The 25,436-nt window shown below is 38.1% G+C and overlaps 1 protein-coding gene across 6 annotated transcripts in view; it reads right to left on the reverse strand.

Annotated features, from left to right (window-relative positions):
* Positions 1-25,436, reverse strand: part of ALCAM (activated leukocyte cell adhesion molecule) — a 225,494-nt gene that overhangs the window by 24,871 nt on the left and 175,187 nt on the right. For 4 of the 6 annotated variants that reach the window (XR_014069082.1, XR_014069078.1, XM_081542955.1 and 1 more), the window contains exons 7-11: positions 24,112-24,239; positions 22,262-22,394; positions 3,154-3,266; positions 345-480; positions 102-239 (exon numbers count right to left, since the gene is read on the reverse strand). Coding sequence is in view for 4 of the 6 variants with exons in the window: in XM_081542955.1 (XP_081399081.1) it covers positions 102-239; positions 345-480; positions 3,154-3,266; positions 22,262-22,394; positions 24,112-24,239 (648 nt within the window). In the remaining 2 variants the exon portion in view is untranslated. The remainder of the gene's footprint in view (positions 1-101; positions 240-344; positions 481-3,153; positions 3,267-22,261; positions 22,395-24,111; positions 24,240-25,436) is intronic. The other 2 variants (XM_081542946.1, XM_081542933.1) reach the window with 1 other exon arrangement.

Genomic DNA, 25,436 nt, shown 5'->3' on the forward strand with positions numbered 1-25,436 from the left:
TATTGTGAATTTCGAGTTGATAGTAAGTTAGCTTACAGTTTAGGTACCTAAATAAATCCCCACACTGGACCAAGTACAGCACACAACAAGAAGACAAATACTTGCTTGGTTTATGACACTTCCACTGCCAGTAATTGTCCACTGTATAGCTGGCTTCGGAAAACCTTCCACATGGCAGATTATTGTTTTAGATAGCCCACTAGGATCAGTTTTCTTTGTCATTTTGATCTGAGGTTTTCCTAAAAATATTACAATTAAAATAAGATGTTGAATTGAGATAATAAAAGAAACAGATATTAAATTCTCAAAGAAAATTTTGAATTGGTGCTCACGTATTTTATTACCTTCTACAATCAGAGTCAATGACTCTCTTTTTTTTAATCCTTCAACCTCTTGCAGAGCAGTTTCACAGACATAGTTTCCAGCATCCTGATAATGGAGACTAGAAAATGATGGGCTAGATCGAAGCTTGATGTTATCCTGATTAAATAAAAAGTTAATTATGTCACATGTCACAATTATAGCTCTCCATGTATTTATTATATAATAATAAAGACTGAAATTATTCTTCTGGATCTAATGAAAATGAAAACTTCTTTTCTTAACTTCAAATGCTTTCACAAACAGATTTCCTTTTTCCTCTGTACTTTTAGAGTTAGACAAATCAGAGTTTTATTTTAGACTCTTCCATTTACTGAATTTATATTTGGAACAAATTCATAAACTTCTGAGATTCAGCTTCCTTACTTGTAAATAGGGTAGTAATCTTACTGTATTAAAGACAGTTATCAAGACATGGAATCTATTACAGAACAATTTAGACAAAAATGTTTTTTAAAGAAAAATTTTAAATGGCTTACTATACTAAAATTTCTATGAACAAAGGAAATGCAGCATTTAACTTTGAAAATAATTTGATATACAGAAAATAATACTATTTACCAGGAACTGAAATGCTCCTAAGGCAACTAAACACAATCTTAAGGTTATATGGTCTTTGTACACTATAATTTTTTTTCCATTTCCATCAACTAACCAATCGCCAGGCAATATTGATCAGCACTACTGATATGAGTTATTCAATCAGCAACAGTGACTGCAGCTTATGTGGAAACTGGTTTAACCAAGTAAACTTAGTTTCTCTAGTTCTGAGTAAAACACACCATGAGTGTTCATATACCAAAAACCTATCAAGTCCTTTGACCATTAACTACCACAAACACATCATGTTAAATATTCAGTCCTTGGAGTGACATTTTAACTATCTGAGCAAATAAAATGTCGTGATGCGGCTGTTTTTAAGATAAAATGAAATAATAAACTGAGTTTTAAGAGTTAAGATAACAAGTAACAGAGGATCTGGCATGAAAAGAGATAAAAAACCAATAGAAAATAATTTACATTTTCATCTAAAAGAAACTGGAGCAATACATTTCCCACAACTTTTTACAAAGATAATTCTTGTCAACCCCTATTTTAAGTGGTTTGATGTGCTTTTGTCAACTCATTACTGGTTAAGTGCTTCTGCTACATGTCACATTACAGGAATAAACAGACTGAGTGTTTAGATATACTAGTTAAGGATTTGAGTGGAGTGAACATAGTAACAACCCTTCCCTTTGTTGATAAAGAAAGAAAGTGAATGTGAAGTCGCTCAGTTGTGTCCAACTCTGTGACCCCATGGACTATAGCCTACCAGGCTCCTCCGTTCATGGGATTTTCCAGGCAAGAGTACTGGAATGCGTTGCTATTTCCTTCTCCAGGGGATCTTCCTGACACAGGAATCGAACCCAGGACTCCCCCATTGTTGGCAGACGCTTTACCATCTGAGCCACCAGGGAAGTCCTGGTGATAACCTTATCTTTGTTGATAACCTTTGATAATAACCTTATCTCAAATCACCAATTTCCAACCCTAAAAAGATAACAGCACTCTAGAAAGATAACAGCAATGCTTGGGTCCTCAGAAAATGACCTACATTTCAGATGATAACAAGAACATAAGCACTCAGGACAGCATATTAAAAAGCAGAGACATTACTTTGCTGACAAAGGTCCATCTAGTCAAAGCTAGTAGTCATGTATGGATGTGAGAGTTGGACCATAAAGAAAGCTGAGCACTGAAGAAGTGGTGCTTTTGAACTGTGGTGTTAGAGAAGACTCTTGAGGGTCCCTTGGCCTACATGGATATCCAACCAGTCAATTGTAAAGGAAATCAGTCCTGAATATTCATTGGAAGGACTGATGCTAAAGCTGAAGCTCCAATACTTTGGCCACCTAGTGTGAAGAAATGACTCATTGAAAAAGACCCCGATGCTGGGAAAGATTGAAGGCAAGAGGAGAAAGGGACGACAGAGGATGAAATGGTTAGATAGCATCACGGACTCGATGGATATGAGTTTGAGCAAGCTCTGGGAGTTGGTGATGGACAGGGAAGCCTGGTGTGCTGCAATCCATGGGGTTGCAAAGAGTCGGACACAACTGAGCGACAAAACTAAACTGAACTGAAGCACTCAGGAAATACAGACTAAGCTCCTAGTATGTTCCAGGTGTTCTATGGCCCAGGGGTGAAAAGAGATCACTATCATCAAGGAGCTACTAATTCATGGAACCCACATTCAGACACTTAAGGTCACTCTCAACAGAAAGGCAGAAGGTTATGTGACTAAGGTGTGGTGTTTATGTTGCATAAGGCCTGAGCTTGAGCCTCTACTCTGTCACCTATGAGCTCTCTGATTTCTCTCACTTCAAGTTCTTTCAAATAATGTAGGGAACTAACCATTTTCCTGCATATGTCACAGGGTTGTTATAAACACATTGTTAACATTATGGGTTAAAACTCACTGGAAACTGTTAACCCCTAAAATATATAACTGTATATGCATGTGTATCCATATGCATGTGTATATGTGTATAATTATTTAGTAGACACATAATTAAATTAATGCCCCAAACTAAGTTTCAGAGCAACAATTATGGATGCCATAGTGATGCTGAGTACCTCTAAATTTTATTGTAGTATATTTATTATTATTATTATATATATAAAAAGAGAGTATGAGTTTGGGTGTATAAACATATTACACATGAATATACAAGAGAAGCCTAAAAGGAGTCAGTCCAAAAGTGGAACATTACCAAGAATATTACTTACTTTCATCCACACCACAGTTGCATTCCTACTGGCAGATATTGTGCATGACACAGGCAGAGCATCACCAATCTGCTTGGTCACCTCCCCACTTGGGTTTAAGGACAAATCCAAATCTGTGAAGCAGAAAAATCTGCTTGAAATACAACTCCAGAAAGTAAGACAGTCAAAATATTTTTGGAGAAAAAAATAGATGAAAGAAAGAAAAACTCCTTCTAACTCTACTTGAAATTCAGAAGTGATTTATGTGACTGAAATAACTCAAGTGTAGCATAATCACTCTAGTTTTTCAAGCCAGCTTTGAGACCAGTTTGGACAAGTGTGAATGGTCAATTTAATTGATTATGCATTTATATGCAGTTAACATGATTGATGTTTTAAATGCATGTAAGTATTCATCTGAGGTCTATCACCTTCAGAAAAAAATTCTTAAATCACTTCTGGAAGAAAATAAAGAAAGATGATGACTAAGTAAATATTATGAAAAGATCTGATAAGACATACTATGGGAAATCAAGTATATTTAGACAGCACGTGGTAAACTAAAATATCATAAGGTGTTTATATGTTTCTTCAGAGAGAACTGACTACAGTAGCTAGATATTAAAAAAAAATGCTATCCCATTTCTCATGCAGTTGAAATTTGAAATTTAAATATTTTTTGTTGAAGGATAATTGCTTTATAGAATTTTGTTCTCTGTCAAACCTCAACATGAATCAGCCATAGATATACATATATCCCCTCCTTTTAGAACCTCCCTCCCATCTCCCACCCCATCCCACCCCCTAGATTGATACAGAGCCGCTGTTTGAGATTCCTGAGCCATATAGCAAATCCCCGTTTGCTATCTATTTTACATATGGTAATGTAAGTTTCCATGTTACTCTTTCTCTATATCTCACCCTTTCCTCCCCTCTCCCCATGTCCATAAGTCTATTCCCTATGTCTGTTTCTCCTTGTTGCCCTGAAAATAAATTCTTCAACATCATTTTCCAAGATTCCATATATATGCGTTAGAATACGATATTTATCTTTCCCTTTCTGACCTACTTCACTCTGTATAATAGGCTCTAGGTTCATCCACCTCATTAGCACTGGCTCCAATGCATTCCTTTCTATGGCTAAGTAATATTCCATTGTGTATATGCACCATAACTTCTTATCCATTCATCTGTTGATGGACATCTAGGTAGATTCCATGTTTTAGCTATTGTAAACAGTGCTGCGGTGAACAATGGGATACATGTGTCTTTTTCAATTTTGGTTTCCTCAGGGTATATGCTTAGGAGTGGGATTGCTGGGTCATATGGTGGTTTATTTCTAGTTTTTTAAGGAATCTCCAAACCGTCTTTCATAGTAGCTGTATCAATTTACATTCCCACCAACAGTGTAAGAGGGTTCCGTTTTCTCCACACCCTCTCCAGCATTTACTATTTGTAGACATTTTGATGATGGCCATTCTGACTGGTGTGAGGTGATACCTCACTGTAGTTTTGATTTGCATTTCTCTAATAATGAGTGATGTTGAGCATCTTTTCATGTGCTTGTTAGCCATCTGTATGTCTTCTTTGGAGAAATGTCTGTTTAGGTCTTTTTCCCACTTTTTGATTGGGTTGTTTGCTTTTCTGGTATTGAGTTGTGTGAACTGCTAGTATATTTTGTAAATTACTCCTTTGTCAGTTGTTCATTTGCTATTATTTACTCCCATTCTGAGGGTTGTCTTTTCACCTTGCTTATAGTTTCCTTTGCTGTGCAAAAGCTTTTAAGTTTAATCAGGTCCCACTTGTTTACTTTTGTTTTTATTTCCATTACTCTAGGAGGTGGGTCATAGAGGAACTTGCTTTGATTTATGTCATCAATTGTTCTGCCTATGTTTTCTCTAAGATTTTTACAGCTTCTGCTCTTACATTTAAGTCTTTAATCCATTTGGAGTTTATCTTTGTGTACTGGTAATAGAAGCAAGGTTTGATGCTATAAAGAGCAATATTGCATAGGAACCTGGAATGTTAGGTCCATGAATCAAGGCAAATTGGAAGTGGTCAAACAGGAGATGACAAGAGTGAACATAGACATTCTAGGAATCAGCAAACTAAGATGGACTGGAATGCGTGAATTTAACTCAGATGACCATTATATCTACTTCTGTGGGCACGAATCTCTTAGAAGAAATGGAGTAGCCATCATGGTCAAAAAAGAGTCCAAAATGCAGTACTTGGATGCAATCTCAAAAACGACAGAATGATCTCTGTTCGTTTCCAAGACAAACCATTCAATATCACAGTAATCCAAGTCTATGCCCCTACCAGTAATGCTGAAGAAGCTGATTTGAACAGTTCTATGAAGACCTACAAGACCTTCTAGAACTAACACCTAAAAAAGATGTCCTTTTCATTATAGGGGACTGGAATGCAAAAGTAGGAAGTCAAGAAATACCTGGCATAACAGGCAAATTTGACCTTGGAGTACAGAATGAAGCAGGGCAAAGGCTAATAGAGTTCTGCCAAGAGAATGCACTGGTCATAGCAAACACCCTCTTCCAACAACACAAGAGAAGACTCTACACGTGGATATCACCAGATGGTCGACACCAAAATCAGATTGATTATATTCTTTGCAGCCAAAGATGGAGAAGCTCTATACAGTCAGCAAAAACAAGACTGGGAGCTGACTGTGGCTCAGATCATGAACTCCTTATTGCCAAATTCAGATTGAAATTGAAGAAAGTGGAAAAAACCACTAGACCATTCAGGTATGACCTAAATCAAATCCCTTAGACTATACAGTGGAAGTGAGAAATAGATTTAGGGGACTAGATCTGATAGACAGAGTGCCTGATGAACTATGGATGGAGGTTTGTGACATTATACAGAAACAGGAATCAAGACCATCCCCAAGAAAAATAAATGCAAAAAAGCAAAATGGTTGTCTGAGGAGGCCTTACAAATAGCTGTGAAAAGAAGAGAAGCAAAAATCAAAGGAGAAAAGGAAAGATATACCCATTTGAATTCAGAGTTCCAAAGAATAGCAAGGAGAGATAAGAAAGCCTTCCTCAGGGATCAATGCAAAGAAATAGAGGAAAACAATAGAATGGGAAAGAGTAGAGATCTTTTCAAGAAAATCAGAGATACCAAGGGAACATTTCATGCAAAGATGGGCTCAATAAAGGACAGAAGTAGTAGGGACCTAACAGAAGCAGAAGATATTAAGAAGAGGTGGCAAGAATACACAGAAGAACTGTACAAAAAAGATCTTCACAATCCAGATAATCATGATGGTGTGATCGCTCACCTAGAGCCAGACATCCTGGAACGTGAAGTCAAGTGGGCCTTAGGAAGCATCACTAGGAACAAAGCTAGAGGAGTTGATGGAATTCCAGTTGAGCTATTTCAAATCCTAAAAGATGGTGCTTTGAAAGTGCTGCACTCAATATGCCAGCACATTTGGAAAACTCAGCAGTGGCCACAGGACTGGAAAAGGTCAGTTTTTATTCCAATCTCAAAGAAAGGTAATGACAAAGAATGCTCAAACTACCACACAATTGCACTCATCTCACATGCTAGTAAAGTAATGCTCAAAATTCTTGAAGCCAGGCTTCAGCAATACGTCAACTGTGAACTTCCAGATGTTCAAGTTGGTTTGAGAAAAGGCAGAGGATCCATAGATCACATTGCTAACATCTACTGGATCATCGAAAAAGCAAGAGAGTTCCAGAAAAACATCTGCTGCTGCTGCTGCTAAGTCGCTTCAGTCATGTCCAACAATGTGCGACCCCACAGACGGCAGCCCACCAGGCTCCTCCGTCCCTGGGATTCTCCAGGCAAGAACACTGGAGTGGGTTGCCATTTCCTTCTCCAATGCATGAAAGTGAAAAGTGAAAGTGAAGTTGCTCAGTCGTGTCCGACTCTTAGAGACCCCATGGACTGCAGCCTACTGGGCTCCTCAGTCCATGGGATTCTCCAGGCAAGAGTACTGGAATGGGTTGCCATTGCCTTCTCTGAGAAAAACACCTACTTCTTCTTTATTGACTATGCCAAAGCCTTTGACTGTGTGGATCACAATAAACTGTGGAAAATTCTGAAGGAGATGGGAATGCCAGACCAGACCACTGACCTGCCTCTTGAGAAATCTGTATGCAGGTCAGGAAGCAACAGTTAGAACTGGACATGGAACAACAGTCTGGTTCCAAATGGGAATAGGAGTACATCAAGGCTGTATACTGTCACCCTACTTATTTAACTTCTATGCAGAGTACATCATGAGAAATGCTGGGCTGGAGGAAGCACAAGCTGGAATCAAGATTGCAGGGAGAAATATCAATAACCTCAGATATGCAGATGACACCACCCTTATGGCAGAAAGTGAAGAAGAACTAAAGAGCCTCTTGATGCAGGTGAAAGCAGAGAGAAAAAGTTGGCTTAAAGCTCAACCTTCAGAAAACTAAGATCATGGCATCCGGTCCCATCACTTCATCACAGATAGATGGGGAAACAGTGGAAACAGTGGTTGACTTTATTTTTCTGGGCTCCAAAGTCACTGCAGATGGTGACTGCAGCCATGAAATTAAAAGACGCTTACTCCTTGGAAGGAAAGTTATGACCAACCTAGACAGCATATTGAAAAGCAGAGACATTACTTTGCCAACAAAAGTCTATCTAGTCAAGGCTATGGTTTTTCCAGTGGTCATGTATGGATGTGAGAGTTGGACTATAAGGAAAGCTGAGCACCGAAGAATTGATAGTTTTGAACACTGGTGTTGGAGAAGACTCTTGAGAGTTCCTTAGACTGCAAGGAGATCCAACCAGTCCATCCTAAAGGAGATCAGTCCTGGGCGTTCATTGGAAGGACTGTTGTGAAGCTGAAATGCCAATACTTTGGTCACCTAATGGGAAGAGCTGACTCATTTGAAAAGACTCTGATGCTGGGAAATATTGAGGGCAGAAGAAGGGGATGACAGAGGATGAGATGGTTGGATGGCATCACCGACTCAATGAACATGGGTTTAGGTAAACTCCGGGAGTTGGTGATGGACCGGGAGGCCTGGCGTGCTGCAGTCCATGGGGCTGCAAAGAGTCGGACACAACTGAGCAACTGAACTGAACTGATGGTGTTAGGAACTGTTCTAATTTCATTCTTTTATATGTAGCTGTCCAGTTTTCCCAACACCTTTTATTGAAGAGGCTGTCCTTGTGCCCTTGTATAGTCTTGCCTCCTTTGTCAAAAATAAGGTACCCATAGCTGCATGGGTTTATTTCTTTGCTTTCTATCTTGTTCCATTGGTCTATATTTCTGTTTTAGTACCAGTACCATGCTGTCTTGATGTCTGTAGCTTTGTAGTATATCTGAAGCCAGGAAGGTTGAATACTCCAGCTCCATTCTTCTCTCTTAAGACTGCTTTGGTTATTCGGGGTCTTTTGTGTTTCCATATGAATCATGAAATATTTTGTTCTAGTTCTGTGAAAAATGCCATTGGTAATTTCATAGGGATCACAATGAATCTGTAGATTGAGTTTGGTAGTATAATCATTTTTACAATATTGATCTTCCAACACTGTAACATGGACTATCTCACCATCTGTTTATGTCATCTTTGACTTTCTTCATTAGTGTCTTATAATTTTCTGTGTACAGTTCTTTTGTCTCCTTAGGTTTATTCCTAAATATTTCTTTTTGTTGCAATAGTGAATGGGATTGATTCCTTAATTTCTCTTTGTGAGTTTTCATTGTTAGTATATAGAAATGCAAGTGATTTCTGTGCATTGATTTTGTACTCTGCAAATTTGAATTTGCTAAATTCAGTGATTAGCTCTAGTAATTTTCAGATACTATCTTTAGGGTTTTCTATGTACGGTATCATGTCATCTGCAAACAGTGAGAGCTTTACTTCTTTTCCGGTCTGGATTCCTTTTATTTCTTTTTCTTTTCTGACTGCTGTAGCTAGGACTTCCAGAATTAAATAGAACAATAGTGATGAAAGTGGGCACCTTTGTCTTGTTCCTGATCTTAGGGGGAATGCTTTCAGCTTTTCATCATTGAGAATAATGTTTGTTATAGGCTTATCATATATGGCTTTTACTATGTTGAGGTAGGTTCCTTCTATGCCCATTTTTTGAAGAGTTTTAATCATAAATTGGTGCTGAATATTGTCAAAGGCTTTTTCTGTATCTATTGAGATGATCATATGGTTTTTATCTTTCAATTTGTTAATATGGTGTATTGCATAATTGATTTGCATATATTGAAGAACCTTTGCATCCCTGGAATAAACCAAACTTGATCATGGTGTATGAGCTTTTTGATGTTTTGCAGAGTTCTGTTTGTTAAAATTTTGTTGAGGATTTTTGCATCTTGTTCATCAGTGATATTGGCCTATAGTTTTCTTTTTTTGTGTGTTGTCTTTGTCTGGTTTTGGTATCAGGGTGGTGGTGCCCTCACAGAATGAGTTTAGAAGTGTTTCTTCCTTTGCAGTTTTTTCAAAGAGTTTTAGAAGGATAGGCATTAGCTCTTCTCTAAATATTTGATAGAATTCTCCTGTGAAGCCATCTGGTCCTAGGTTTTTGTTTTTTGGGAGATTTTTGATATCAGCTTCAATTTCAGTGCTTGTAATTGGGTTGTTCATAATTTCTATTTCTTCCTGGTTCAGTCTTGGAAGATTGAACTTTTCTAACAATCTGTCCGTTTCTTCCAGGTTGTCTATTTGATTGCCATACAGATGTTCATAACAGTCTTTTATAATCCTTTGTATTTCTGCATTGTCTCTTGTAACTTCTCCTTTTTCATTTCTAATTTTGTTGATTTGATTCTTCTCTCTTTTTTTCTTGATGAGTCTGGCTAATGGTTTGTCAATTTTGTTTTTTGTCTCAAAAAACTAGCTTTTAGTTTTATTAATCTTTACTATTGTTTCTTTCATTTCTTTTCCCATTAATTCTGCTTGGATCTTTATGACTTCTTCCCTTCTACTAATTTTGGGATTTTTCTGTTCTTCTTTTTCCAGTTGTTTTAGGTGTAAAGTTAGGTTGTCTATTCAGTGTTTTTCTTGTTTCTTGAGGTAGGACTGTATTGCTATAAACTTCTCTTTTAGAACTACTTTTGCTCCATCCCACAGGTTTTGAGTTGTCATGTTTTCATTGTCATTTGTTTCTAGAAATTTTTTGATTTCCCTTTTGATTTCTTCAGTAACCTGTTGGTCATTTAGAAATGTGTTGTTTGATCTCCATGTGTTTGTGTTTCTTACACATTTTTTTCTTGTAATTGATATCTAGTTTCATAGTATTGTGGTCAGAGAAGGTGCTTGATACAATTTCTATTTTCTTAAATTTACTGAGGCTTGATTTGTGACCCAAGATGTGGTCTTTCCTGGGGAATATTCCACGTGCACTTGAGAAGAAGGTGTATTCTTCTGCATTTGGATGGAATTTCCTGAAGATATCAATGAGATCCATCTCATCTAATATCATTTAAGACTTTTGTTTCCTTATTAATTTTCTGTTTTGATGAACTGTCCATTGGTGTAAGTGGGGTGTTAAAGTCTCCTACTATTGAGTTATTGTTTATTTCTCCTTTTATGTCTGTTAGTGTTTGTCTTATGTATTGAGGTGCTCCTATGATGGGTGAATAAATATTTACAATTGTTATGTCTTCCTCTTGGATTGATACCTTGATCATTATGTAGTGTCATTCCTTATCTCTTGTAATCTTTATTTTAAGGTCTATTTTGTCGATATGAGGATTGCTACTCCAGCTTTCTTTTGCTTCCCATTTGCATGGAATATATTTTTCCATCCTCTGATTTTCAGGCTATATGTGTCTTTAGCCCTGAAATGGGTTTCTTGTAGACAGCATATATATGAGTCTTTTTTTGTATCCATTCAGCCAGTCTGTCTTTTGGTTGGAGCATTTAATCTACTTACATTTAAAGTAATTACTGATATATATATTCTTATTGCCATTTTCTTAATTTTTTGGGGCTGATTTTGTAAATCTTTTTTCTTCTGTTGTATTTCTTGACTATATAAGTCCCTTTAACATTTGTTGTAAAGCTGGTTTGGTGGTACTGAATTCTCTTAACTTTTGCTTCTCTGAAAAGTTGTTTCTTCTCCATCAATTTTGAATGAGATCCTTGCCGGGTACAGTAACCTTGGTTGTAAGATTTTTCCCTTTCAGTACTTTAAATATATCCTGTCATTCCCTTCTGGCCTGTAGAGCTTCTGCTGAAAGATCAGCTGTTAAGCATATGGGGTTTCCCTTGTATGTTACTTGTTGCTTCTTCCTTGCTGCTTTTAATATTCCTTCCTTGTATTTAGTCTTTGTTAGTTTGATTAGTATGTGTCTTGGCATGTTTCTCCTTGGATTTATCCTGTATGGAACTCTTTGTGTCTCTTGGACTTGAATGACTATTTCCTTTTCCATGTTGGGAAATTTTCAACTATAATCTCTTCAAAAATTTTCTCATACCCTTTATTTTTCTCTTCTTCTTCTGAGACCCCTATAATTCAAATGTTGATGTGTTTGATATTGTCCCAGAGGTCTCTGAGACTATCCTCAGTTCTTTTCATTCTTTTTACTTTATTTTGCTCTTCAGAAGTTATTTCTACCATTTTATATTCCAGCTACTGATTTGTTCTTCTGCTTTAGATATTCTGCTATTTATTCCTTCTAGGGTAGTTTTGATTTCAGTAATTGTGTTGTTTGTCTCTGTATGTTTATTCTTTAATTCTTCTAGGTCTTTCTTAATTGATTCTTGCATTTTCTCCATTTTGTTTTCAATGTTTTTGATCATTTTTACTATCAGTATTCTGAATTCTTTTTCAAGTAGTTTGCCTATTTCCTCTTCATATATTTGGACTTCTCTGTTTCTAGTTTGTTCCTTCATTTGTGTAGTATTTTTCTGCCTTTTCGTTATTATTTTGTTTAACTTATTGTGTTTGAGGTCTCCTTTTCCCAGGCTTCAAGGAAAGTTGAATTTTTTCCTTCAGGAAGGTTGAATTCTTTCTTCCTTTTAGTTTCTGGCATCCTAAGGTTGGTCCAGCGGTTTGTGTAAGCTACCCATAGGGTGAGATTTGTGCTGAGTTTTTGTTTTTGTTTTTTTCCTCTGATGGGCAAGGCTGAGTGAGGTGGTAATCCTCTCTGCTGATGATTGGGTTTGTATTTTTGTTTTGTTTGTTGCTTAGATGAGGTGTCCTGCACAGTGTGCTACTGGTAGTTGGGTGATGCTGGGTCTTTTATTCAAGTGGTTCGTTTGTGTGAGTTCTCACTATTTGATACTCCTTAGGGTTAGTTCCCTGGTAGTCTAGGGTTTTCGAGTCAGTGGTTCCACTCCAAAGGCTCAGGGCTTGATCTCTGGTCAGAAAAGAAGATTCCACAAGTGGTTTTTTATGGCATTAAGTGAGATTAAAACAAATATTCAAAAATGAGAAACCAAAGATGAACCCCAGACAAACGGCAGTTACAAATCAGGCAAATAATAATTAAGATAATGGAATATACACACATATATATATATACACCCATGAGCAAAGTCAAAACTGTCCAACAAAAATAAAGTAGTTCATTGACCCAGCAAAGGAAATAAAAAATTATATTTACCAGTTAATAACAAAACTAACTAAAGCACAAACTTAAAAAAAAAAAAAAAACTAAAGCAAGGTGCCAAATGAGGAATAAAGCTATGAAAACAAAACTAACAAATATGTTGAGAGGAAAGAAAGAAAAGAGAGAAAGAATAGATATGAAAAGTTAAACAGAGGTAGATGAAGAAGATTTATATTTATTAAAGATTAACTGCAAGGGGAAAAGAACAGTAGGAAAGGCAAACAAAAGAATAAATGTAGAGAAAATACAATAGGTTTAAAAAAATTAAAATTATTAAAAAGAAAAAAGAAAAAGACAGAAGAAAAAAGAAAAAAAAAGGAAAACTCCACCGAACTTCAAAAGCCCAATGTAGAGGCAGAGGTTTATAACAACAATAAAAAGTGTGACTGAATATATACATATACATATACACCAATAAGCAAAATCAAAACAGTCCAACAAAAATAAAGTACAGTCGACTGATCCAGCAAACAAAGGAAATAAAAAATTATATCTACCAGAACAAAACTAACTAAAGCACAATCTGGAAAACTAAACTAAAGCAAGGTGCCAGTTGGGGAATAAAGCAATGAAAATAAAACTAACAAATATGTTGAGCAGAAAGGAGAGAAAGAAAAGAAAGAAAAAATAGATATGCAAAGTTAAATAGAGGTAGATAAAGAAGATTTATATATATTAAAGATTAACTGCAACGGGAAAAGAACAGTAGGAAAAGCAAACAAAAAATAAATGTAGAAAAAATAATAATAGTTTTAAAAAATTAAAAATAAAAATAGAGAAAAGAAAAAAAAAAAAAAAAGGAAAACTTCACAGAATGGCAAAAGCCCAACATAGAGGCAGAGGTTTTTAACAATAAAAAAATGTGAATGAGGAAAAAAAAGCTTAAAAGCATAATTGGATTTCATAGTGCCAATAAAATTGACAACTACAACAGAGGTGGTTCAAAAAAGGAAAACAAAAAGAAAAAAATCTAAAAGATTCTACAGAACAAGTCAAAACATAAGAATAATAAATGGTTTTCTTGAGTTACTGCTGTCAGGGTCCTTACCCTTGCTGGAAGTCACAGTCCACCTTACTTCCCTAGGATGCCCTCCAACACTGTGCTGATCTCTGGACCTGCTTTGGGGGCAACTCAGCTTCTAATCTGGTCCTACTCCTGTGTGTTTTTGCCTAAAATGTCCACAGCTATCAGAACTAGTGTGTTTTCTTTTGTGGCAGCTCTCAATGACCTTTTATATATTCCATAGACACAGAGTCTGCCTAGTTGATTGCATGGTTTAATCTGTAGCTTGCACAGCAGGTGGGAAGGTTTTGGGGCTTCCTTAGCCACACTGCCCATGTGTTTCAATTGTGGTATTATTTCTACCTCTACACATGGGTCATCCACTGAGGTTTGTCCTTGAGGCTGCCCTGGAGTACTTGGATTTGTCCCTGTGAGGTCCAGGTGGAGGTGGTGCAGCTGTTTGGGTCGCAGGGGTTCTGGCAGCACCAGGTACCCAGGGGAGTTGCAGCTTAGGGCAGCAGGGAATATAGTGCTCTAGAAGGGTATGGCAACCAGTATTGGTCAATATGCTCCAGTATTCTTGCCTGGAGAATCCCCCTCACTGACAGGGAAGCCTGGCAGGCCACAGTCTACAGGGTCACAAAGATTCGGACAGGACTGAAGTGATCCTGTGAGCATAGACAAGACTTTTTTTGCCTGTGGCAGCTCTGCCTCAGTGAGAGTTGAGTGTGAAGGTGGTGCAGCTGTTTGCCTTGTGGGGACCCTGGCAGCGCCAAGTGTGCAGGGACATTGACTGCCTCTGCTGCAGGAGTTATGGCCCTATTAGGGTCTTTTTTTGAGTCTCTTGTAGCTGGCGATCAGAAAGCCTCTTTGGCCGGTCTTTCTCCATAGCGCCACCCATTCAGGCATTTAGTGGGTTCCCTTGCCTGGGGTCCTTCTCTGTTGTTCCGCATGTCAGGCACATAAAAGGGCCCCTTGGCTGGGGTACTACTCTGTAGATTGGTGTGTCACGTACTTACAGGGGCACCCTGGGTCGGGTCCTACTCTGTAGTTCAGTGCCTCAGGCGTTTGATGGGACAGCCTCTCTATTGTTCAGCTCTGATGCTGGCATGTGGGGAGAGAGGCTATGGTGATGGCTCCACCCCTCTACGCGTGACTCAGCATTATCACCTTGCTTCCACGGCTGCCTGGCTTTCCTCCACCTGGCATTTCCCACCATGATCTCCTCCTTCAAATCCCCTTGATCTGTCTCTCCGCAGTCAACAGCATCCCTTGTTCTGGGATTGCTCCACAATCTCTAAACCCCAGTTCCCAGCCATTGTGCCTTCCAGGGGACCAGCGTTCCTGTCTGGGGTATGTATGGCTGCAGCAAGGACTGTCTGATTCTCATTCCATTTAGATTGCCACAGATCAGCTGTTTCACTCTCAGCCTTAAATGTTTCTCCTCCGACTCAGATAATTGCTTTGATGTAGGGATCGGACCATTGCTTCAGTTCCCCCACCCAAGAAGGGCAAGTCCAGTCCTACTAACACTCCTGTTTTTTCCCCTACTTCCTTCATCCTACTGAGCTTGGCATGGTTTTATGTATTCTTTTCCACTGGTCAGGTACCCCTGTATGCTCTCAGCTGGTGTTCTGCATGCACTTCTGTGTCTGAAGGTGTATTCCTGTTGTATCCATGGAGAGACATGTGCTCCATGTCCACCTACTCCTCCACCATCTTGTTCTCCCCAGTTGAAATTTTAAATAAGATTCATTGTTAGGTACACTGTCAGCAGATACCATTTAAAAAAAAAAAAAAAAAACACAGCATAAACATATCTAAGGAAGTATAATCTTTTAGATGGAAAGTAATTTCTATAAAAAATTACTGTCATAGTATGATTTGTATGAGGAAAATCCAGTTCAATAGAACATTTATTGTACAGCTACTATGTTCCAAGCACTGACAGGAGATACTGAGATGAATAATGAGCTTACAGTTCACAATTTGAAGTAAAGGTAATATGCACTCAACTATGTGACAATACTACACAGCAGAATGAAATCAGCACCTAGTGGTAAATGTGCTATAGATTAGGAGCTCAAGAAATATTTGCTGAAAAACTAGAGTAAAGGCTACAGACAAAGGTACAAGCAAAGACCTACAGGAGAGTGGAGAACAGAACCAAACTGGGTTTCAAGGCAGTAATAAAGACTTTTTATGGAAGGTGATGTGTTTGTGGCCCCTGATGGTTGAGAAGGGCTTTGATAAGTGGAGATGTTGGTAAAACTTCTGCCACATAAGCAAAAGCAAAGAGGTGAGAGAGGGTGGTGGATTTCACAATGGTGAGTAAAATGGTATCAATGGTTAAAACACATGGAAGATAAACCTATACAAGTAATTTAGGCTAGCCTATGAAGGACTAATCTGACCTGTCTCTTGAGAAACCTGTATGCAGGTCAGGAAGCAACAGTTAGAAATGGACATGGAACAACAGACTGGTTCCAAAGAGGAAAACGAGTACATCAAGGCTGTATATTGTCACCCTGCTTATTTAACTTATCTGCAGAGTACCTCATAAGAAACGCTGGGCTGGAAGAAACACAAGCTGGAATCAAGATTGCTGGGAGAAATATCAATAACCTCAGATATGCAGATGACACTACCCTTATGGCAGAAAGTGAAGAAGAACTAAAGAGCCTCTTGATGAAAGTGAAAGAGGAGAGTGAAAAAGTTGGCTTAAAGCTCAACGTTCAGACAACCAAGATCATGGCATCTGGTCCCATCACTTCATGGGAAATAGATGGGGAAACAGTGGAAACAGTGTCAGACTATTTTTTGGGGCTCCAAAATCACTGCTGATGGTGACTGCAGCCATGAAATTAAAAGACGCTTACTCCTTGGAAGGAAGGTTATGGCCAACCTAGATAGCATATTTAAAAGCAGAGACATTACTTTGCCAACAAAAGTCTGTCTAGTCAAGGATATGGTTTTTCCAGTGGTCATGTATGGATGTGAGAGTTGGACGGTGAAGAAAGCTGAGCGCCGCAGAATTGATGCTTTTGAACTGTGGTGTTGGAGAAGACTCTTGAGAGTCCCTTGGACTGCAAGGAGATCCAATCAATCCATCCTAAAGGAGATCACTCCTGGGTGTTCATTGGAAGGACTGACCCTGAAGCTGAAACTCCAATACTTTGGCCACTTCATGCGAAGAGTTGACTCATTGGAAAAGACCCTAATGCTGAGTAGGATTGGGGCAGGAGGAGAAGGGGATGACAGAGGATGAGATGGTTGGATGGCATCATCGACTCGATGGACATGGGTTTGGGTAGACTCCGAGAGTTGGTGATGGACAGGGAGGCCTGACATGCTGTGGTTCATGGGGTCGCAAAGAGTCAGACACGACTGAGCAACTGAACTGAACTGAACTGAACTGAACTGATGAAGGACTATGCTTGCCATACTAAGTGAAGTTAAAGTGCTAGTCTTTGTAGCCCCATGGACTGTAACCTGCCAGTCTCCTCTGTCTTTGGAATTCTCCAGGCAAGAATTATGGACTGGGTAGCCATTCCCTTCTCCAGGGGTTCTTCCCGACCCAGGGATTGAACTCGGGTCTTCTGCATTGCAGGTGGATTCTTTACCATCTGAGCCACCAGGGAAGTCCATTTCAATTTGGTGATTTAGTTGTATTCATTCATTAGTTCAATAAACATTCAGAGATGACAAAGCTTATTAGACATTATTAGAGTTATTGTATATGTGTGTGCTAAGTTGCTTCAGTCGTGTTCGACTCTGTGCGACCTTATGGACTGTAGCCAGCCAGGCTCCTCCTGTGTCCATGGGTTTCTCCAGGACAGAATACTGGAGTGGGTTGCCATACCCTCCACAAGGGAATTTTCCCTACTCAGGGAATGAACCTATGTCTGTTAAGTCTCCTGCAGTGGCAGGCATGTTCTTTACCACTAGCACCACCTTGGAAGACTGCCATACTGAGTTGGGACTCTATCCTATGGCAGTGGGGATTTGCCATTGCACCTTGTCCTTCCCGTTGGTTTTTCATGTTATAATCACAATTTGTTGATTGTTTGCAACATTATTTTTAATACTTGTTTTACCTACTAGGCTATAAGCATCATGAGGGTAAGGACCATGACCTGAGTTGTCACTGTGTATCCACAGTGCCTGCTATATTGTAGGCCTCCAAAAACTATTGTTGAATGAAGTGAAGAAGCATGTTTCTCAGTTTCTCATTAATATAAAAATATACATTATCACATAGAAAAGTGGAGTTTCCTTAGACTATTTTGTTGAGTTATATTTAGATGAAAATTCAATTCAGGCCGAGTTAAAGCTTTTATTAGTTGTATAGAAAACTTGCCAGTGAGAAGACAGAAGAAGTTATTTTAAAGAATGATGATGGACTTTGAAAGCTCAGATGAAGACTCTATATGTGATTGAATCGGCAGAGGACTGGTACTTCAGCGACTACGATTCTGTGGACTGAAAGCCTGATGAGAGGTCTGTTCTGCTATCACGTGCAAGTGGTGGGCACTTCTCTATCCACTCCCTTTAGTCATCTATGAAAAGAAAATAAATCTTGCTTCTTTTGAAACAATTTAGGATAAGTAGGCTAAAATAGGATTTTTATGTTTTCATTTCATGTGAAAGTGAAAGTGTTAACCGCTCAGTTCTGTCTGACTCTTTGCAACCCCATAGACTGTAGCCCTCCAGGCTACTCTGTCTATGGGATTTTCCAGGCAAGAATACTGGAGTGGGTTGCCATTTCCTTCTCCACGGTTCATTTCATGTAATTCAGAGTAAAATCTTGATTTACTTGCAATGTTGGTAGCTCAGCTGATAAAGAATTCACCTGCAATGCAAGAGACCTGGTTCAATTCCTGGGTCAGGAAGATCTCCTGGAGAACGGATAGGCTATCCACTCTAGTATTCTTGGGCTTCCCTGGTGGCTCAGCTGGTAAAGAATCCGTCTGCAATGCAGGAGACCTGGGTTCGATCCTGCGTTGGGAAGATCCCCTGGAGAAGGAAATGGCTACCCACTCCAGTATTCTAGCCTGATGAATTCCGCGGACTATATAGTCTATGGGGTACCAAAGTGTCGACACGACTGAGAGACTTTCACTTTCTTCACTACTTTAGCTTTTAAAGAGCAATATAGGCTTTAAAGCGCAGTGTTAGAGCCTACCTTTCAAACTCTAAATGTATTTAAATCAAATCTAATTAAATTGCACTGAAATTCAATTAAACTGTTGCATGCTTTTGTTTCTTTTTTTTTTTTAACCACAGCTGATCACTGAGTTATTATGCAGCTGCAGCCAAGCCTTTTGCCTAATCCTTCTGCTCTCTCTCCCTTTCTGCCTGATATCCAGGTGATAAAATGAGAGTTCTCTTTCTTTAGGGTTCTGAGTAGCTAGTATCTCTTAACCATAACCACATTGTACCATCTTTAAGCACTGGATTATTGGTTTCTGGTCCAAAGATCTCATGAGCAATGATTACAGAAAGTTATTCCACACGCAATTCTATCTACTGGTTATATTCCCTCACTTCATTTCTTTTTCCTTATGGAGCAAACTGGATAAATGATCCCAGGACAGAATAGTTCTCAGAGAAAAAGTAGCACAGTTGTTATCTTGAGAAGTTGCTGCTTTCTCTCTAACTCACCCCTGATGCCAGACACACTCTGATCTGTTCAACATGAAAATAAGCAAACAGAGAAGTCACTTGGTTGTGAATCTTAATATTCGACTGTCACCATGGTGCTCTCCAGGGTGTGCTCCCAACATGAGACACGCAAAAACAACTGTCTTGTTACTCTATTCCCCAATGTACTGCCTCACATCTTCTTCAAAGTTTTAACTCCTCTCCTACATGTTTTCCAAGCATTATGGGTAAAGTGAAAGATTTAGAAACATTTTCTCAGAACAGTTTCTAACATCTCTTTCCATTTTGAAACAAAGAAACACTCATAATGAATGGGACTGTAATGGATCATGTCTAGAGAAACCTTACTGTAATGGATCATGGCTAGAGGTGTTGCTGGGTACAAAGGACTTATTAAAAATTTTGATCTATATCTCCAAGCAAAATTGACATTTGGCCAAAGAATGCTGTGAATTCTAGTGTCACCAGAGAGAAGTTCAAATTAGTCTCCCATTTCTACAATGCAATGGGTACATCAGTAATATAGACAGTCAGGAATCACAAAAAAAAGAATTGAAATAAAGGTCTATTTTCTATATATATTTGTTATTTTCAATCTACTGGAATAAATATAACTTTTGGAGCATCTGGAGTATAAAAGAGGGTTAAAAAGTATGTTCAGCGTGATTTTGAAGTCATGTTTCCAGAAAATTTCTGTCTTTCTGTATAGAGACCATTAAACAACTCTTGGCGGTATCTACTTCCTCCTCCAAAGTTGAGTCTATTCAACTTTGTGTTGCTTGGGTTGAGGAATTAAGAGTACTCTGTAAATTAAAAAAGATACTTAATCTATACTTTTCTAGGCCAAATTAAAACCTTTTAAACTTCAAGAATACTCTAATATTTTCTTAAAATATAAAACAATGTGTTACTTTAAGGTGTATGTGTTGTTGTTATTGTTTAGTTGATAAGTTGTATCCGACTTTTTGTGACCCCATGGACTACAGCACGCTAGGCTCCCCTGTCCTTCACTATCTCCCAGAGTTTGCTCAGATTCATGTCCATTGAGTTGTGATGCTATCTAAACATTTCATACCCTGCTGCCCCCTTCTTCTTTTGCTTTCAATCTTTCCCAGCATCATGGTCTTTTCCAGTGAGTTGAATCTTCGCATCAGGTGGCCAAAGTATTGCAACTTCAGCTTCAGCATCGGTCCTTCCAAAGGATATTCAGGGTTGATTTCTTTTAGGTTTGACTGATTGGATCTCCTTGCAGTCCAAGGGACTCTCAAGAGTCTTCTGAAGCACCCCAATTCAAAAGAATCAATTCTTCGGCACTCAGCCTTTTTTATCGTCCAACTCTCACATCCGCACATGACTACTGGAAAAACCGTAGCTTTGACTATACAGACCTTTGCAAAGTAACCTCTCTGCTTTTTAGTACGTTGTCTAGGTTTGTCAAAGCTTTTCTTCCAAGGAGCCAGCATCTTTTAATTTCATGGCTGCAGTTACCATCTGAGGTGATTTGTAGCCCAAGAAAATAAAGTCTGCCACTGTTTCCATTGTTTCCCCATCTATTTGCCATGAAGTGACAGGACTGGGTGCCATAATTTTCATTTTTTGAATGTTGAGTTTTAAGCCAGCTTTTTCACTCTCCTCTTTCACTTTCATCAAGAGGCTCTTTAGTTCTTCCCTTTCTGCCATTAGAATGGTAACATCTGCATATCTGAGGTTGTTGATATTTCTCCCAGCAATCTTGATTTCAGCTTGTGATTTACCCAATGTGGCATTTTGAATGATGTACTCTGCATATAAGTTAAATAAGCAGGGTGACAATATACAGCCTTGATGTACTCCTTTCCCAGTTTGGAACCAGTCCATTGTTTCATGTCCAGGTCTAAGTGTTGCTTCTTGACCTGCATACAGGTTTCTCAGGAGGCAGGTAAAGTAGTCTGGTATTCCCATCTCTTTAAGAATTTTTCAGTTTGTTGTGATCCACGTAGTCAAAGGCTTTAGCATAGTCAGTGAAACAGAAGTAGATGCTTTTCCTGGAATTCCCTTGCTTTCTCTATGATCCAGCGAATGCTAGCAACTTGATCTCTGGCTCCTCTGCCTTTTCTCAGATCAGCTTATAAATCTGTAATTTCTTAGTTCACACACTGCTGATGCCTTTCTTGAAGGATACTGAGCAGAATCATTTGAAATGAGCACAGCTATGTGGTAGTTTGAACTTACACACAAGAACTATACAAAAAAGTTCTTAATGATCAGGATAACCACAACGGTGTGGTATCACTCACCTAGAGCCAAACATCCTGAAGTGTGAAGTCAAGTGGACCTTATGAAGCATTGCTACAAACAAAGCTAGTGGAGGTGATGGAATTCCAGCTGAGCTATTTAAAATCTTAAAAGATAATGCTATTAAAGTGCTGCACTCAACATGTCAGCAAATTTGGAAAACTCAATAGCGGCCACAGGACTGGAAAAGGTCAGTTTTCATTCCAGTTCCAAAGAGAGCAATGCCAAAGAATATTAAAAAAAAAGATGCACATGAATATTTTGTTAATACCACAAATTGAAGACATTTAGATAGAAGACAGAGGTTTATCACTGCCAACAGTTACAATTATTAGATCTGTTCAAGATTTTAATACTGTAGGGCAATTTTAATATTGTAGGGCAAAGGATAACATCAGATATGCAGATGTTACCACTCTAATGGCAGGACCAAATTTGGGTTCACTCTGATGGTCTCTAGTACATCTATTGAAATCACATTATTTAAGAATAGAGTGCAATTTATTTGAAAAGACAGCAGAGTTAGACTATGAGAAAAGGCCTTTCAAGTGAAGTTAGTAAAGAAGAATAAATTGACTTACAGTGAACTGTGATGGCTGCCGAAGCAATCATGCCTTTTTTGTCTACCAGGGAACATTTATAGTCTCCTGTTGCATTGCGTTTCACATCTGTCAGTGTGTAAGTATTTGAACTTCTAATTCCTTCAGGCTGTCCCTTTTGATAGAGGCAAAAATGTCAGATGATTATACTTGGTAGCTATAATAAGAACAGCTGTATTTGTTGATAAAAATAACATTTTTCTCAGATAAGAAAAAAAAGGAATGTGTTTCTTCAATTGGAAAAATGATATTAGATTTTTGTATGATCTGAATCCTGGGAAAATAATTGATAATTTGATTCTAAGGAAATTGAGAAGGTAATTTACATTTTATTGATGGCATATATTTTGATATTATGGCTTGTGTTAAAGTAAAATTTAAAAAATAGCTAATATTTTATTTTTACATTAATCTCTTAATTTGACAAAAATATTTGAGGGAGCTTAAAAGAAAACATAACATATATTCAAATTAAAGAAAGAAAGCAAGGAGGGAGAAAAGAACGGAAGGAAGAGAGGTAGAAGGGGAGGGAAGAAGGAAGGAAGAGAGGAGAAAAGAAATTTTCAGAAGAAAAAAGAACTAGTAACTAAGAATTAAAAAATATATTTTGAGTATTAGGAGTATATATTAACAAAAAACATAGTGACTGCTAAAACTAAGACACAAATTTGGCCTGTAATCCCTGAAAATCAAGGTAGAAACATAATTAGTTTCAAATTTTCATTTGCATATCAGACAAAAACACTATGTCAATTTATTAGGATACATAGAATCTTCTGTCAACATTTAAGTATAAAAGTGAAAGTGAAAAGTGTTGAGTCTCTCCGTCGTGTCCAACTCTTTGCGATCCCATGGACTGTAGGTTACCAGGTTCCTCTGCCCATGGAATTTTCCAGGCAAGAATACTAGAGTGGGTTGACATTCCCTTCTGCAGGGGATCTTGACCCAGGAATTGAACCTGGGTCTCCTGCATTCCACATAGATTCTTTTCATCTGAGCCACTAGGGAAGCTCCTTAAAGTAAAAAGAAATCACTTATACTTGTCTTCTGAGTAATCAGTGGTTGATAGTCTTGAGCATTACTGAACAATGCAGTGGGTGGCATTATGAATAGACCCCTGCAGTAAACACAGTAAAGTTGCATATGGCTGCTCCCAAAGGAACGTTTTGTCAAACACAAACCCGAGAAGGCTGTGGGAGAGCAAGCAAGTGTCCTCAGACGTAGCTCTTATCTGGTTTGGCCCCACAGCACTATGACATCTAGAGCACAGCCAAATTATCCTCTAGACATCACTTCTTTCAGTTCCAATACTGATAAAAGTTAAAAAATAGTGGCCCTTCATGACCAGGTATGATGGCAAGATATAGCCCATTGCTTTCCTCTATCAAGCTAAATATAATGGGCAACACAAGTGTCCCTATATTGGAAATTCAGGGTCGTGTTCAGGAACACCCTCTGTGTGGATTTAGAATCCACATCAAACCATTTGTTATCATCATTCTACATTTTATATTTGTCTGCTTATGAAGAGCAGATTCTTACAGTTTATTTGGATAATGAGACTTTGAGTTTCTACTATTATGGTTTACTATGATCAGCTCTTCTCCTCTTTGTCCCTGATTCCACTTAACACTGAACAAAAAAAGGCAAGAGCACTGGCATATGCCAAAAAACTTTTAAAGGACATTCCACACGTGTCCGTTGTCTCCAAGAATAACATCCTTTCTCACTTAAGCTGCCCAAGAACATACAATTCTTAATGTCAGCCAACTGCCAAACAATAGGACAGAATGATAGCAGTCTAGCTCAAGTAAAAATCCTGAATCACTTACTGGTAAGTAAAACAAAAACTCCTCAGGAGGAGGGTTACCATTTCCCAAGCATTTAAGAGTGATATTGTCCCCTTCTTTGATGGCAGTTTTTGATGGCAGCACTTGTATTGTCACCTGTTCTGTAGGATCTGCAAGAGTCACAAACACAAGTTAACCATTTCATCAAGTACCAAATTGCTTTGTACATATAATGTAAGTGACTAAATTATACACAATTTTCTCAAGAAGCTAGTAATGGTAATTACTTAAATGTATCTTTTTATAGAAGGACTGAAGTTAATAGCTACTTGCTATAACAAGTACTAATCTTGGTTAGAGCAAACTACAAAGAAGCTCTGTTACATAAAAATCAATTTCTTCTTAGCAAAATGTCTTTACCTGAAATAGGAATGACCATAATTATTTTATGTGTAAAAGACCAGTAGGAACAATCTCATTGTATAATCTCATTATAAGGACATTTAACTATATTACACATATCTTACAGTTTGGAAAGATTGCTAGAAAAAGAGCTAAAACTATCAGGCACCCCCACACTCATATTACACAATAATACCTTATATTAAATAAAAAGGGACATGTGCCAAATAATACCAGGAAGACTTTTGGTATGCAGGAGAGCAGATTTGCTTTCAGAAAGATGAATCCCATGAACAGAGGGAGACTCTTAACATAATACAATCAACAGAACTATGAATGTATTGTAATTCTTTTCTGTTCATTGGAGCCAAGATGCAACTTTAAATTCCATTTTGGTCATTTTTAAGGAGAAAATAGGGCTAAAGGGTATTCTTTGGTCAAGGCTACTGTTCAACAGTAGAATGCTAAAGGAATTAAAAGCTGGATGCACAGTGGACCATATCTACCCAACAGGAAATCAAAGGAGGCGGTGTTGGCAGTTATAAATGACCCACTTTCTAATATATTCACTTGTTATGTAGCTGGTAATACAATGAACAATGAATTTTGAAATCATACAATGTAAAGGTTTATTTTAGAGAGCCTTTTCCACAAGGCTTAATAACTACTGAGGCATGTGTCTATACTTCCAAACTGGCAGCACTAAAAATAATCCATCTATGAAGACTTACTTTGCTCTTAGCTAATAAAGTGAGATGAATAAGTGGTAGACTTTAAAGCTGTTTTTTCTTCTATCTCTTGCAATCGTTTACTTGCCTTTCTAAGATTAAAGGCAGAAAAAAAAAGAAACCCAGAAGGGTTGTTATAGATTGCCTCTGACTTTTTTCATGCTTGGGCATTTCTGAATATTTGCCCAGAAGGTTCTGAGGCTAAACAGTAATTGACTTAATATACTTGTTCATTTT

This window comes from Giraffa tippelskirchi, chromosome 2 (genome assembly GCF_054371585.1).
Source record: "Giraffa tippelskirchi isolate mGirTip1 chromosome 2, T2T-mGirTip1v1.2.pri, whole genome shotgun sequence".
In the NCBI taxonomy this organism is placed as follows: domain Eukaryota; kingdom Metazoa; phylum Chordata; class Mammalia; order Artiodactyla; family Giraffidae; genus Giraffa; species Giraffa tippelskirchi.